Consider the following 14,918-nt stretch of genomic DNA (forward strand, 5'->3'; position numbering starts at 1 on the left):
TGCGTGTGGCTACAACGGGAGAAGTCTTACGGATTTGTAAGACAGGCTGAGGATCAATCAGTTACAGGTAAACAGACACTAAGCAAGTGGAAAAAATGATACGATTAATACCAAGAAAAACAAAGGTGTACAGAAAGGGAAATTTCACAGTAGTGTATCTCACAACAAAGAAAAAGAAGGTTGTCATAATAAAGTAAATACTGCATGTGAACCTAACCAAAAATTACGAAATTAACTATATGCGGAGCATGAGGGGGCGAGGGGGGGGGGAGAGAGAGTGTGCGTGTGTGTTTGTGTCGTCTGTGTGGGTCTGTGTGGGTCTGTGGATGCTGATGGGAGTGCAAAAGAGTAAAAACGTCCTCTTCTTCCATAGAAAGATAACAAAAGTAAAGTACAAAATTGAAAAAAGTCCAGAAATAACAGTCGGATCATATTATTTAGAAATACAGAGGTAGACAGCCATCAGGAGAACCAGCGACCGAGATGAAAGCAGGTGCCTCCGGGTCACTGCACTAACGGAGGAAGAGGGAACCGCTGTTCTGTTACAACCTTGGGGAACCGTTTGGCTTTTAAAGAATGAGCGTGCATTGCAATGAGGAAAGTAAAAATTAAAAACAAAAACCCTCATGGCAAACTCCATTAATCCGAGTGGTGGGTATTCTAGGCATTTACGTTATTCTCCAATCTTACGCTTAAAATAATTCCTAAGTTCCCTTTCAGTTCTAGAAATTCCATTAATTTTTTAGTCAACATAATATTAACTGCCCCTATTATGTGGGAGAAGAAGGGCACTAAAAAAGTAACATAGCGCTCTTTATCTTAGATAAAAAACACTGCGGTTCTGTAGTTTAAAAAAAAATCTTAAATCCAAATTACTTTTCTCAAAGGAAAGGTTCTTTGAGTTTTCTTTTAAATGAAGCTACTGGGGATTGAACCCAGGACCTCGCGCATGAAAAGTATGTGCTCTACCACTGAGCTATAGCCACCCCTCAAAGGTTCTTTGATTTTTATTTTCAAAAAACTTAATTTTTTTTTGAAAATGCCTTGAAAGAAAGCTGTTTGATATATCAGAAGAAAAGTTCTAAGACATGCTACGTACAACAAGTGGGGAAAAAGCTACAGAATAACACATATGAATACATTTATGTGAAATGAAACCAAAAAAAAAAAGACAAAACCACTTCATGCATGTGTATATGTACAAATATATACAAAAGTGCACGTAACAGGATCTGGAGGAATACACACCAAACTGTCAATAAGGTTACCCCTCAGGCTTGGGGATGGGAGACGGTAATGTGAGAGTTTATTTTCACTTGTTTTTGATTGACAATTAATACACACAGTAAAACTTTCAAATGGCAGAAAAGATACACACCGTGAAGACAAGCCCCGCTGAACCCCACGTCAGGACCCCTCCTCCGAAGGCAGCCTCTTACCACTAGTCACTTGTGTTGCCTTCTAGCCTTATTCCAAATGCAGAGAAGAACGTGTTTACACACAAAACTCACTTTTTAAAAGATATACTGCTCACCCCTACGTTTCCCCTTAAAACAGCTGGTGCCTTAGAAGTAATCCACGTGGTTTCCCCTGGACAGCTTACCTCCAGGCTGCCTTGCTGGATTTTATACACCACTTGGGGGTTCTCCTGCAGAATGCTGCCATACAGCTCACGGAAGTGGGCTATGTTGGGCTTCACAATATTCAACACTTTTGCCTTATCCTCTCCCACCACCATCCGAAAGTCACCTGGTCAAAACAGAAAAACAAATTTCCCACTGCGAATCCACATTCTGACCTGTGAACAGATACCGCACTGTTTCAACTGGCAGGATCTCTTACTCAAAATACCTGCTTTTCCTCCTCAAAACCATGAACACAGTACCCCAGGAATTTAGGTACTCTGGAGGGAAAAAGAACCTCTTAAATCACAAAGCCCTTCAGCCAGTTAAATCGCAGTTACAGTGACCTAAGGACAAAAGGTAGTCACCACTGAGAAGCTAATATGTGTTTGTTTCCCCATCGCAGGAGCTTCTGTATTTATTAAGTTTCATCTTGTGAACAAAACTCTGCCTGGACCAATCCCAGAGACAGGAGAGGTGTGCACCGCCTTAGACGCGTGCCTTGTACAGGTACGCGGCTTGGCTCTGCTTGCTGCATTTGCACGAGGGCTTCTGAGGTGCTTTATGAGTATAAATGACCTCATTATATTTGACATGGGCAAGAGCAGTGAATGGTAGAAGTTCTGGTAAGAAGAGGTTTACATTTAGGATAAACTTGTAAACAGATACAATTTTAAAAATTGCAAGTGGTGAACTTGCTGCTCTTCCAGAAAATCACATGACAGTGGGGACTCCTCCTGGGGACACAGATGCTGATGGCAGCCGTCTGGGGACTCATCCTACCACGAAGATGCTGATGCTGGCAAGTGCCATCCTGGAATCCTCCCTCAAGCCTATTAGTGCCAGGCCTGCTCACTCGCGGGCCAGAACCAGCCCAGCCCCAGGCCCTGCAGCCAGCCACACCGGGACCAGCCCCGGCCACCAGCAGGCCAGCAGCTGCCGCACAGGGCAGGGCCTGGCAGCTACCTGGGCCAGGGGCCAGCCCTGCCTATGAGACTGCCCACAGTAGTCAGCCCACCACAACAGAAGGGCCATGTAGCCCATATAGGGGGCACCCCTAGAGCATGTAGCTCTGGTGACCAGAAGGGAGAGTGCTGCTGGGCCCCAGAGGACATCTCCTACAGAAGGCCACTCCTCCAAGATCAGGAAACAGCCAGTATCACCCTGATATTGAACCAAATAAGCACCTAGCATCACCCTGATACCAAAAACAGAGAAAGACACTACAAGAAAAGAAAGGAAAAATACAGGCCAATATCACTGATGAACACAGATGCAAAAATCCTCAGTAAAATATCTGCAAATTGAATTTAACAATATATTAAAAGGATCACACCCTGTGGTCAAGTAGGATCTACCCTAGGGATGGTTCAATACCTGTAAATCAATCAATGTGCTATACCAGACTAACAAACTGAAGAATAAAAATCATACGGTCATCTCAATAGATAGAGAAAAAGCTTTTGACAAAATAAAACATCTGTTTATGATAAAAACTCTCAACAAAGTAGGGATAGAGAGAATATACCTCAGCATAATAAAGACCATATATGACAAACACATAGCCAACGTCATACTCGATGGTGAAAAGCTAAAAGCATTTCCTCTAAGATCAGGAACAAGACAAGGATGCCCAAATTTGCCACTTTAATTCAACATGGCATTGCAAGTTCTAGTCACAGCAATCAGACAAGAAACAGAGATAAAAGGAACTCAAATTGGAAAAGAAGTAGAACTGTCACTGTTTGCAGGTGACGTGAATACTACACATACAAAATCCTGAAGATGCCACCAAAAAAACCTACCAGAATAAATGAATTAAGTTGTAGGATACAAAATTAATATACAGAAATCTGTTGCATTTCTATTCACTAAGAGTGAAATATCAGAAGGAGAAATTAAGAAAACAATCCCATTTGCACTTACATCAAAAAGAATAAAATACCTAGGAATAAATCTAACCAAGGAGGTAAAGGACTTACACTCAGAAAACTATCAGACATTGATGAAAGAAGTAGAAGACCACACAAACAAATGGAAAGATGTACCATGTCCATGGACTGGAAGAATTAATATTGTTAAAATGACCATACTACCCGGGGCAACATATAGATTCAGTGCAACCCCTATCAAAATAGCAACGGCATTTTCCACAGAACTAGAATGAATAATTAATTCTAAATGGTGATCATTTTGTAATGTATAAAAATACAAAATCACGATGATGTACATCTGAAACTAATATTATAAGTCCATTATATTTCAAGTTTTTTTTTTTAAAAAAGGAGCATCAAAAGGCTGCCTCTATAAGATGCCAAAGCATCTGGAAAAAAGTATAAAATTTCGTTAATAAAAAAAAAAAAGACCAGGCTCAGTTTAAAGTTAAAATTTTTTTTAAAAATTGGGGGAGGATACAGCTCAGTGGTAGAGCTCATGCTTAGCACGCACAAGGTCCTGGGTTCAATCTCCAGTACCTCCATTAAAAAAAAAAAAGAACTTGAAGTTTAAAAAAATTTCAAGTGATGAGAAATGAAGAACTTTACATTTGCCTGTGGAATAAACTGAGCTGCAAAATAATTCCAAAGGACAAAGAGTAACTTTGGAAACAAACTTCAAAGTGCCCAGTCCCACCTGCACCATCAGTGGTCATCAGCAAGATATGAGGGAAAAAGAGGGGTGAAATGGGAAAACCTGAGGGAAAGCCTATTGGGCTAATATTAATTCAGAAGAGGCTGGAAACATGTGGGGACCTCCCAGGGGAAGCCTGGAGAAAGCAGTGGCTGAAACCTGTGTGGGGCAGATAGAAAGCCTTCGGGGAGAGCAGGGAGACAGGAGGAGGCAGATGCCCCTGCTGCCGAGGAATCCGCCGGGACGAGGGTGACAATGTAACTTATCACGGGGAGCAGGTCACCTCTTGGGGTGGAGGGGGCGCTACGAGCCATCACATCAGGGCAAGCGGAAACTGGGCAAAGCGGGACATGTGGTTACCCTTGCTGATTCTCATCTCTGGAGCAGGGACAGGATCATCAAACTATGACCTGCACAACAGATTTTCCTAGAGCAAACTGTTGGCTTGTTTTGGAAAAATAAAAAGATACCCAGTGGTATGTACTTCAGTAAGGAATAAAATACACCAGGCTTTTAAGCTTCAAAGGACCAACTTACGCATTCGGTGGAAAGCATCCGGGGACTACGAGCTTTGGAAAAAGACTTACAAACAGCCTCTGGAACCTGACTTTTGTGGGACGAGGTCAGGACAGGTTAGGGCAGGAGCTGACGTGAGTCCTGTCGTAACAAGCTGCTCAAATATGGGTGACAACGTGTCTTCACTATTATTTTAGCGGGAAGAGAGTTACATAAACCCTGCAATGACTGCTCGTGAGGACGTAGGGAAATTGGTTCTATCACACAATTTTGATTCCATAAACTGCAAAACTCCTTCTGGAAGCTGGGAATGAAGAAACCCCATCTCTGGAGAGCAGACCAACGATCCCACACAGAGGTGAAGGTAAAGTTTGCCGAGCATCTGGTAAGTGCCAGGCCCTGCTCCAGGCGCTTTGTCAGACCACCTCGCTGAGGCCACACAGCTGGCCTCTCTGGTAGGTACCACCCTATCCCCATTTCACACAAAGTCAACAAAGACACAGAGATGATGTAACTGCCTGAGGTGTCCCAGGAAGCAAATGAATACACCACACATACAACTGTTCACTGAAGCGCCATCTGTAACACTGAAGCGCTGTCTGTAACACTGAAGCCCCGGCAGCCACCCAAACATGCAACAACAGGGGGATGGGTAAACCATGACGGTGCACCCACGCCCTGCCTCGGGGCAGTGTGCAACCACTAAGTTACAGGAGCCACACACAGCAAGATGGACAAGGACCACGGAATAATGCGCAGTTAAGAAACCAGGATGCAAAAGTACAAGAAGGAAGCAACTTTGTTAAACAAAACAAAACAAAACAAAACAAAACAGGGAAAACAAGACAAAAGGTCTATTTAACACGTTGATGGCCAAGCCACCCAAATCTGGGTGACAGCTGTGCTTCCTCAGGGGCACAGTGGGAGAGCAACGTATTAAAGACGGCTATTTTTGCTCTAATAAGATACATATCTACTGTGGGCTTTTTAATGGTGTGTTTCACACCTGCTATCGCCTTTAGTGCTGGCAATGCCCCATCAGAGAAGGTGCTGACTATTCTCGGTTTCACTGACGAGGAGATGGCGGTGCAGAGAGCTTGCCCAAAGCCCAGCCACCTCTCAGGAGCAGGGCAGTGACATCTTAGGGACTAGTTTTACTTCACTTTGTCACTCTCCCCCATTTCCCTCACTTTGGCAATGCTGGCAAATTATTTCTAGCATTTTAAAATAAAATCACAGATGCACAGATATGCTGTCTTGGCAAATGTGAGTGGAGAGGCGGGGGTTAGCTTTCGATTATGTAAAGCCTTACCCTTTTATTCAGAGCCTGTAAGCGTTTTTACCATAAATCTCTGAAGGGATGACGCGCCGTCAAACCCTGAATCTAACATGGCTGGCTCTGAAGTGAAAGATTGGTTTGTGTCACCGTTACAGAGTTCTAAATATTTGTATCATTTCTTCTCTTTCTGTACATTCAACAAACAAAAAGGTCTTATATTTTGGAAAGTAACTTTCCAAGAAAGGGACTGTATTTTACCAAAGTGTAAAAGCAACAAATCCAAACTCTCCTCCGAAGAACAACTGCGTGCTGTGATGAAAGGGCCTGGAGAGCAGGGGCCTTCTGAGCACAAGGACTGGGGCTCACCCGTCCCTGCATCCCCAGGTCCTTGTGCACTGCCGGGAACACGGAAGGCACATCTGTAAATGCCTGCTGAACTGAATTTCTGCAACTGCTGTGCAGCAGAACCAGCTCAGCCATGGGGAGCGGCAAGCAAATGGGCTTATTACCCGCTGCTTCAAAACAAAATGAATAAAATCGTGGGCACAGCATGAACCAGCATCTGATCATAAGAATCAGTTTTTCTTCCTTCAGAGATATGCTTGCAACAAAACACAGGGATTGAGAAAAACTGACTGCTGACTTTTACTGTCCGCCTCTGCTGGTGGGTTTAACTCTTAACTGCTCAAGCCAGAGAACTGCCAGTCTTATCCAACGGGTAACAACAGGGTCATTTCTCCTTGATGTGAACTAAGACAAACTCGGAGGCTTGCAACTCCTCTGCAGCTGGCCTGCTCAATGGTTCCAGCATGCGCCCCGGGGTCAGGGACCTCATTACCAACTAGGGATGTGAGCAGAAAGGCCCTGGGGGCTGGAGTTGAGCTACTGGCCCTTTCTGAATAAGTTTCCTTCTCTGTCAAATGGCTGTAACAGTCATACTCACCTCACAAAGCTGCTTTGGGGTTTAAATGATTGAGGCGTAAGGAATGCTCTGTCAGCAGTAAAGCAGCTACTACTGGTGTTACGATGTGTCTGTGGGGCTGGCAAAGGAGAGAGGGCACAGGAAGTCCTCACTCTTTGAAGACAATGGCTGGCTGACGTTCCCCTCTTAAACCAACTGCCACACCTCTGCTGTCACCTCAGTTCAATAAATATCTGGGTGGCTACTAAGTTCCAGGAGCTGCGCTGGACTCTGGAGACACAAAGATGTAGGCTCTGCCTCTGGCGGCAAGTGGCATGAAAACGGAGCATCTCAGTGCAGGCTACGGTGTGGGATTTCCAGCATGGAAGTGTCCCAGAACAGGAGTCCAAGCGGAAGTTGATACAGCAAATAACAGCCACTTTATAAAGTTCTTTTTAGATATAATTCACATACCATATAATTCATCTATGCGAAGTATATAATTCCATGGGGTTTTTTTGCTATGTTTACAGAGCTATGCAACCATCTAATTTCTGACCATCTCCCATCTAACATTCCACCATCAACCCCTAGCAGGCCAGCCTCCCTAATAGAAACCCTGTGCCCAGCAATCACTCTCCATCCCCTCCACCCTCCCACCCCCAGCTTCAGGCAAGGACTAATCTTTCTATCCCTCGGATGTGCCTATTCTGGACATTTTATATAAGTGGAGTTGTACAAGATACGGTCTCCTGTGACTTAGCATAATTTTTCAAAGTTCCTCATGTTGTAGCACATATCAGTACTTAGTCCCGTTAATGGCTAAATAATATTCCACTGTATGGATCTACCACATTTTACTTATCCACCTCTCAGTTGATGGGCATTTGGGTTGTTTCTACTTTTTGGCCATTTATTATGAATAATGCTGCTATGAACATTTGTGTATGAGTTTTGAGTGGACATATGTTCTCACAAGGTAGTTATCTAGGTGTAAAACTGCTGGGTCATCTATTAACTCTAAGTTTAATATTTTGAGAAACTGCCAAACTGTTTTTCCAAAGTGGCTGTACCCTTTCCCATTCCTAGCAGCAATGCATGAGCTTTTCAATTTCCCCACATCCTCGTCAACACCTGTTCTCACCTGTCACTTTGATTACAGCCATTGTAGTGGGTGTGAAATGGTGTCTCTGTGGTTTTGACCGACATTTCTCTAATAACTAATGATGGTGGGCATCTTTGCATGTGTTTATTTGCTATTTGTATACTTGGTTTGAAAAAAATGTCTATTCAAATCCTTTGCTCACTTCTATATTATGTTATTTTTTACTTGCATTCTAAGAATTCTTTATCTTTTCCATGATGTGTAAAATTTCTTTTTATACTGTTTTGTTGGGTGCCTTTTCACTTTGTTGATGGTTTTGTTTGCAGCAGAGAAGTTTAATTTTCATATAGTCCCATTAATCTTTTTCTGCCTGTATGTATCTGTATCTTTTGGTGTATATCTAAGAAACTACTGCATAATCCAAAGTCACTCTTCTCAGAGTTTTGTGGTTTGCACTCTTACACTTAGCTCCTACATGCTACATCTTACATCTCCGTGATCTAGTCTGAGTTAATTTTTAGTATGTCAGGGGTCTGACTTCATTCTTTTGCAGGTGGACAAAATAATTCTTATTTTAACAAAGATGACTAAGGCAGTAATTCTAGGAGGCAGTCTAACACACCATTCAAAATACATCCTCAAAAATATCTCTGCAGCAGCAGAAAATACACCACCACTGCAGAAAATACACCACCACTGCACTAACTCACATGTGAAAGAGAACGAGGTAAGATTAGAAAGCTGCTGTACTTGGTGATGTAAGTTTGAATCACTTTTTCTGTTCCAAACTTTAGAGGACACGAAGTGGACAGGTGAAGGGAGGGTTGGGGAGGAGTCAGTCTTACGATATTGGCCCCAGAGGGAACTGACATTATAACCATCCATGCATTTACTTGTCAAGTATTTACTGAGCACCTGGTATGTGTCAGGTAGTGCTGTAAGCACTGGAGCAGAGTAAGCAAAACAAGACAAAAATTTCTGCCCTCTGCATTCCAGCAGTAGAACAAAGGCCCAAGACAAGAAGCTCCCCCCAAACAGTATCTTAGACGGGGGACAGTGCTGTGACAAAAACACAAGCAGAGAAAGGTGACAGGGGATGGGGAGTGAGACCCAAGGGTCCCAGGTGTGAACCAGGAATGATACAAGCCTCAACAGACCCTCGGTAGAACGGTGAAGGGTTAAGAGAGCGGGTTTTAGAACCAGATCGCCTGTGTTCAAATCCAAGCTCAGGACTTACAAGCTACACGACCCAGGACAAGCCACTTAACTTCTCTGGGCTTCGATGTAAAATGGCAGCAACAATAGTAGCCAGTTTACAGGTTTCCAGAGTTGCATGCGTTACTACACGCAGAGCACTTAGAACAATTCCTGATGCACAGCAGGGAATCCATAAATGTTAGAGGTACTGGTGACTGATACCCCTTCAGGAGCGTTGCACACCCAGAAATTAGCAAGTGACTGAGTAAAACCAGTTCCAACTGAGGTTTCGGCAAACGCTCCAGCTTGCCAAGCAGACAGAAACATGCTTCCAAAGTACTGGAAGACTCGATCCCCAACATGCACGTCGCCCAGCGACACTGCTTCGAGGTTACCGATGGTGTGACTGCCATGGAATCAATCTTAGTAATTCTCCCCCCAGAGAAAAAGTTCCTTTACTGGCTTTTACCAAGGTCCAGAAGTGGAGATGTTTACTGACACTTTAGAGTTCGGGCTTCCATTTCTAATTTTTCTCTCCAAGAATCACTCAACTGGCCACTTCCTCGCTGCTGTGTCCCATTTCTAGAAGTAGCTGGGCCTGGGCTCCGACAACCTGGTGTTGAAAGAAACCCGTTCTCTCTTCTGCACAGGGGTGCTTGCTTGCAGGTGCTCCTCACTCCTTAAGGACTGGACAGGGCCCAGCGAATCCACCTGCTTTCAGTAGGCTGCTAGCTTCGGCAGCATTGTTTGTCAATATGTGACAAGTTCTGTGATGATTATAGCTGACAGCATGATTCCACTTTGGAGAATGTGTTCAAGGAAGTTAAGTGTCCCCCGTGGCCCCTTCTCCTACCAAAGAAATCTGTCCAAAGTGATTCGCAGCAGTGTCATCAATAAAATCATGATAAACAGAGGCAAACTGAGTGTCCGTCAGTCACTGAATGAGCAAGTAACAGTGTCTCAGCCTGAGGAAACCTCTGTAGCCAATACGCAGTAATCATTATAAATCACAAAGGCAGTCATTTTCTGAGCACCAGTCAGCAATGAGGTATGATGCTGGGGGCGTCCGTAAGTATTATCTCATTGTAAACTTTTTTTAGGGGGAGGAGGTCATTTATTTATTTATTTATTTGATTGATTGATTGATTTTTAGTGGCGGTACTGGGGACGGAACCCAGGCCCTCGTGCATGCTAAGCATGAGCTCTACCATGTGAGCTATACCCTCCCTCCTTCACTGAAAACCTTTTTATGAGACACTTATTTCCATTTTACAAGTAAGAAAACTGGGGTTCAGAAAGGTTCCTGCTGTTCAAACTCAGGTCTGACTGCGGTCCCTCCCTTCCACCGTATCAGGCGGCTGTGTTAATCCAGGCAAACATGTACCTAGAATAATGAGGGCTGATGTGTACTGAGTGTGTGCTGTGCACCAGGCACTGTGCTAAGCACTTTATGTGTATGATTTAACTTAATCCGTGTAAAAATCCTTTTTAGAGATAAAGGAACTGAATCACAGAGATGAGAAACTTGCTCAGAAACAAAACAACTGAGATGTGAACCCCAGAATTTGACACCAGAGCCCCAGCTTTTAAACACGTCAGGAATCCTCCCTTCCACGGAGTAATATTATGACAAAAAACCCCACAACAGGTATGAAACAGACTACTTAACTGAAGCAGTGAAGGGCTGGATGGTCACACTCCCAGGCTCTGTCCCTCCACCTGGCAAACATGCACAGTGAGCCGACCACGTGCTCTGGAGGCTGAGGACACGAGGCAATCACACACAGATGGTCCTAACCATCCTCCTGCAGGCTCCTCTCTGCCTGGTCTAAATTATCTTTCCACAGCAACACATCTTGGACCATCCTTCAGTGCTTGAAGACTTCTGTGGTTCTTAGTTGCATACAGGTTGTCAAATTCCCATCTCTTTTCATTTTGTATCAAAAGTCCTGCCCAACCTGAGTCTAACCTCTTCTCCAAAATACCAGAGAGGCAATGAATTGAAATGTTCAAGAGCGTGGGCTAAGATTCCAACTCCACCACCTACAAATTTACCAGACAACTAAGCTTAGGCAGATTTGGGCCTCAGCTTCCTCTCCTGTGAAATGGGGCCACGTTATACCACCCAAATCAAAGAGTTGGTGAGGATTAAACTGGTTATTAGGTCAAAAGTACTGAGAGTCATTCCTGGCACACAATAAAAAGTGCTCCTTTTTCCTGCCAGAAGCCACGGACCTCAGTCCCATCCATCTCCTTCCTCCCTAAACGAGCCGTGATCTTTACACACCCCAGCCTTTTTACAGGTGCTGTTTTTCAAGTCTGTCACTGACTCACCGTGACTGCGTATGTTTATTAATGTGAAGTTCCTTCAAGCAGAAATTACAGCTTTAACACTTTATAATGTATGGGATGCCAATTCACTTGATAAATGTTAAACCGGGACCATTACCTAAAATCAGTCATTCTGATACTCTGCACTTACATGAGAACATTCGAGGTGGCTCCTTAAAGTTCGCTCAGTTTTCTTTTTCTGTTTAAATGCTGACTTCTAAGAATACCTGAAGGGTTACAAAGCTGTCTCCTCCCCCATTTTACAGGCTCTCACCTTCCACCTACTCCTTTCTCACCCTCATTAATAATAATAACAATGATGCCATAAATACTGACCCCAGGGCAGTTAAAGTGATCCTTAAATCCTATATAAAATACAGGAGTTCTTATTATTACTAGTAATGCTGACACATCTCGCCTCCACCAGTAATTACTGGCAGGAACTTGTCCAATGACACAGAGACACTGTTTTCTCTATGTCCCCCCAACCCCCATCCAGAAGAAATGTTGCACTTCATCACAGGTGAGGGACACCCTCTCTTCTCTCAACTGGAAACAGGTAGAAAATAAATGTCCAAGTTGGAAATAAACATGGGACTGGTAGGTAATTTGGAGTTTGAAATATTCTGAGGGCTTGGGAGGCTTGGGAAGTTTGCGCAAGTTACAGAATCTGATCAATTCAAGGATACTGGGTTCTCAGAAGCCTAGGAAACGCGAGGAAAGTTTGCCTTTCAACATGTGGCCTGGGGCAAGTCTCATTCCTAAGAAAGGTACCTGCCCGCAGGCCCAGATCCTTCACTCTCCCCGCTGCTCTAGTCTAGTTCCATCCTCGCACGAACGAGGTCACCATTCATTTTACTGTGTCCTGGCTGAGGAACAACTGTTATATATCATGTTGTTTCAGTGGGAAAATGCATTCCCAGTCTGAACAACTGGAAGACTTTGGAGAACGTCTCTTTCATAAGGTAAGGACTGCGCAGAGCTGCGATCAGGTCCCCCTGGAGAGGATCTGCCAAGAACTGTGTCTTAAGTTTTGCAGGAAATAGAAGCCAACCTCTTTGAGTAATGTAGGACACTTGGCCAGGTTCTCAGATCCAAATCTGGGCTGAGTGACGAGAAATATCATGGCAGGAAGACAAGAGGAGGCTGGACGAGAAACAGGAGAGACGAGGCTGAGGAGCTGGAGGCAGACACACCAAGGTCTGCAGCCTGCCTCTCAGCAAGCAACTCGCACCCCCGATCGCTCTCGTCCCTACAGCTCAGGGCCGGCTCCTTATCACTGCCGCCATCTGAGCCCGGGCACCACCACATCACAGGGCCTTCCCCAACTACCCACTGTAGACACAGCCTTACCCTCATCCTAACATTTTCCTCTCTCCACGGCACTCACCACTGACTGAAATTGGCTCACTGTTTCTTTACTGTCTGTCTCTCCCCAAAAAGCTTAGCTCCATGAGGAGTTTTACTCGAGTCGTGCTCACTAGCACGGCGAGCAGCACAAGGAATAGACGTGTGCTGAATGAACAGGGTTGTTGAATGAGGATTCAGTGACGGAATAAAGGAACAAATGATCCATCCACCTACCTACCTACCTGCATATCTACCGACTTACCTCCTTATCTGTGCCTGGTACAGAGCTGTTACATGGCAGCCCTGGATAAATACTACAGAAGGAGCGAAACAGAGGATGCTACTGTTAGGAGACAGCAAGTGTTCACAGAACAACAAGGGAAACCAGGAGAACAGAACATGGAGCTTCCAAAAATCAGCTCAAGACTGACAGCAGCTCCAATGCTGACTTAAAGTCTGCAAATAGGTGAGAGCAGTTGTGTGATTCCATAAACTTCTTTGGCCAGTGCTCAGAACTGGCAGAGAACTCCTAGGACCCAGCTACCACTCGCTGATGCTGATGACAGGGAGAACAGAGGAGGGCTGGCCGCCTGGGCAGAGCCGAGAATGGTGCTGCCTCTTCTCCCACAAAGTCACCGCACGGCTTCTGGTCCTTCTGTATTCACAGGGGAGCGCGGGGAGAAGCACCCAAAGAGAGTGTCCCCTCCCCACACGCCACACAGGCCCACTCATTCTGGACGCTGCCCCTTGCCTTTTTGCAAAAGGCAGGGTGGCGGCCACAAGGAGCCGGAAGCAAACAAAGACCAAGGTTCTTTCCCTCCTTCTCCCCAGTGGTGCAATTACAGCTGTGCTCACGCTCGATGTGTTCTGGGAAAAGACTGAAGAGCAGGCCCTCTAAGTCCTCTCCAGCGTCACGTGTCCGTGGAATCGTATCTACACAGGGATTCGGAAAGTGAGGACACTGCCTTTGCAATGCTTTGAGCACAGAGTTCTTTGACTCAGGATATTTATTGAAGATAGTGGTTTTCAAACAGTCTTTTAAGTCTCAGACTTCCCTTCTGTACATGGAGTTTACCTGGATCCTTAACATGTGAAACAGATGAGTGCGGGAGCTCCAGGGGATCTGGGCCCCGTCGCCTCAGCTCCCCTGCCCTGTGAGGGAGGCCCTGGCATCTCAGAGGAGTACAACTGGTTTAGGCAGAAAGGGAGTTAATACTCAGCTACGTAAACAGACGAATGGGGAATGAGGGAAAGCTTCCCTTAACATGAAGAAAGGTGGGGTCAGAAAGTCACCGCTTTGCACCCCGCACAGTCAGGACTGGAGCGAGCAAGAATCATCAATGGGAACTCACCCCAGGAGGGAAAGTTAGGTAACAAGCGGGATATTTGCATGATCTTCAAACGTCTCCCCAGTGTTTGCCCAGAAGGGAGAAAACACTGCTTCTCAGGGCACCAACATCACCGGTCTGGAGACTTCAAACATGAATGTCATGTAAGAAAAAGAAAGGCTGAGGAACATTACAAATTAAAAGGTAAGAGAGACACGGCATCTAAATACAATATATGATCCTTGGATCATGTACTTGTGGGAAAAAATACTGCAAAGGACATTATTTGGACAACTGACAACATCTGGAATATGGGTTGTCAATTTGCTGCAAGTCCTGTACTGGAGTTAAATGTCCTCAACTTGATAACTGTCCTACAGTTTTGGGGGAGAATGTCCTTGTTCTTAGGAAAGATACTGAAGTATCTGCCGAAAGGAGACGTGCTGTGTATGACCTACACTGTAATAGTTCAGAAAAAATACAGAATACAGTGAATTTGCACAGCCAGAGAGAGCAGTGGTTCTCAAAGTGGGGTTCCCAGAGGGGCAGCGCATCACCCAGGAACTTGCTGAAAACACAGACCCATCCAGGTCTGCTAAGCCAGCTGTCTCCAGGTGGGCCCAGGGTCTGTTTTAACAAGGCCTCCAGGGGACTCTGCCAC

The 14,918-nt window shown here is 44.9% G+C and overlaps 1 protein-coding gene across 4 annotated transcripts in view; it reads right to left on the reverse strand.

Annotated features, from left to right (window-relative positions):
- Positions 1-14,918, reverse strand: part of TAMM41 (TAM41 mitochondrial translocator assembly and maintenance homolog) — a 45,422-nt gene that overhangs the window by 17,582 nt on the left and 12,922 nt on the right. For all 4 annotated transcript variants that reach the window (XM_072941870.1, XM_006206806.4, XM_072941871.1 and 1 more), the window contains exon 5: positions 1,604-1,749. In XM_072941870.1, the coding sequence (XP_072797971.1) occupies positions 1,604-1,749 (146 nt within the window). The remainder of the gene's footprint in view (positions 1-1,603; positions 1,750-14,918) is intronic.

The sequence above is a fragment of the Vicugna pacos genome, chromosome 17 (genome assembly GCF_048564905.1).
Source record: "Vicugna pacos chromosome 17, VicPac4, whole genome shotgun sequence".
Classification (NCBI taxonomy): domain Eukaryota; kingdom Metazoa; phylum Chordata; class Mammalia; order Artiodactyla; family Camelidae; genus Vicugna; species Vicugna pacos.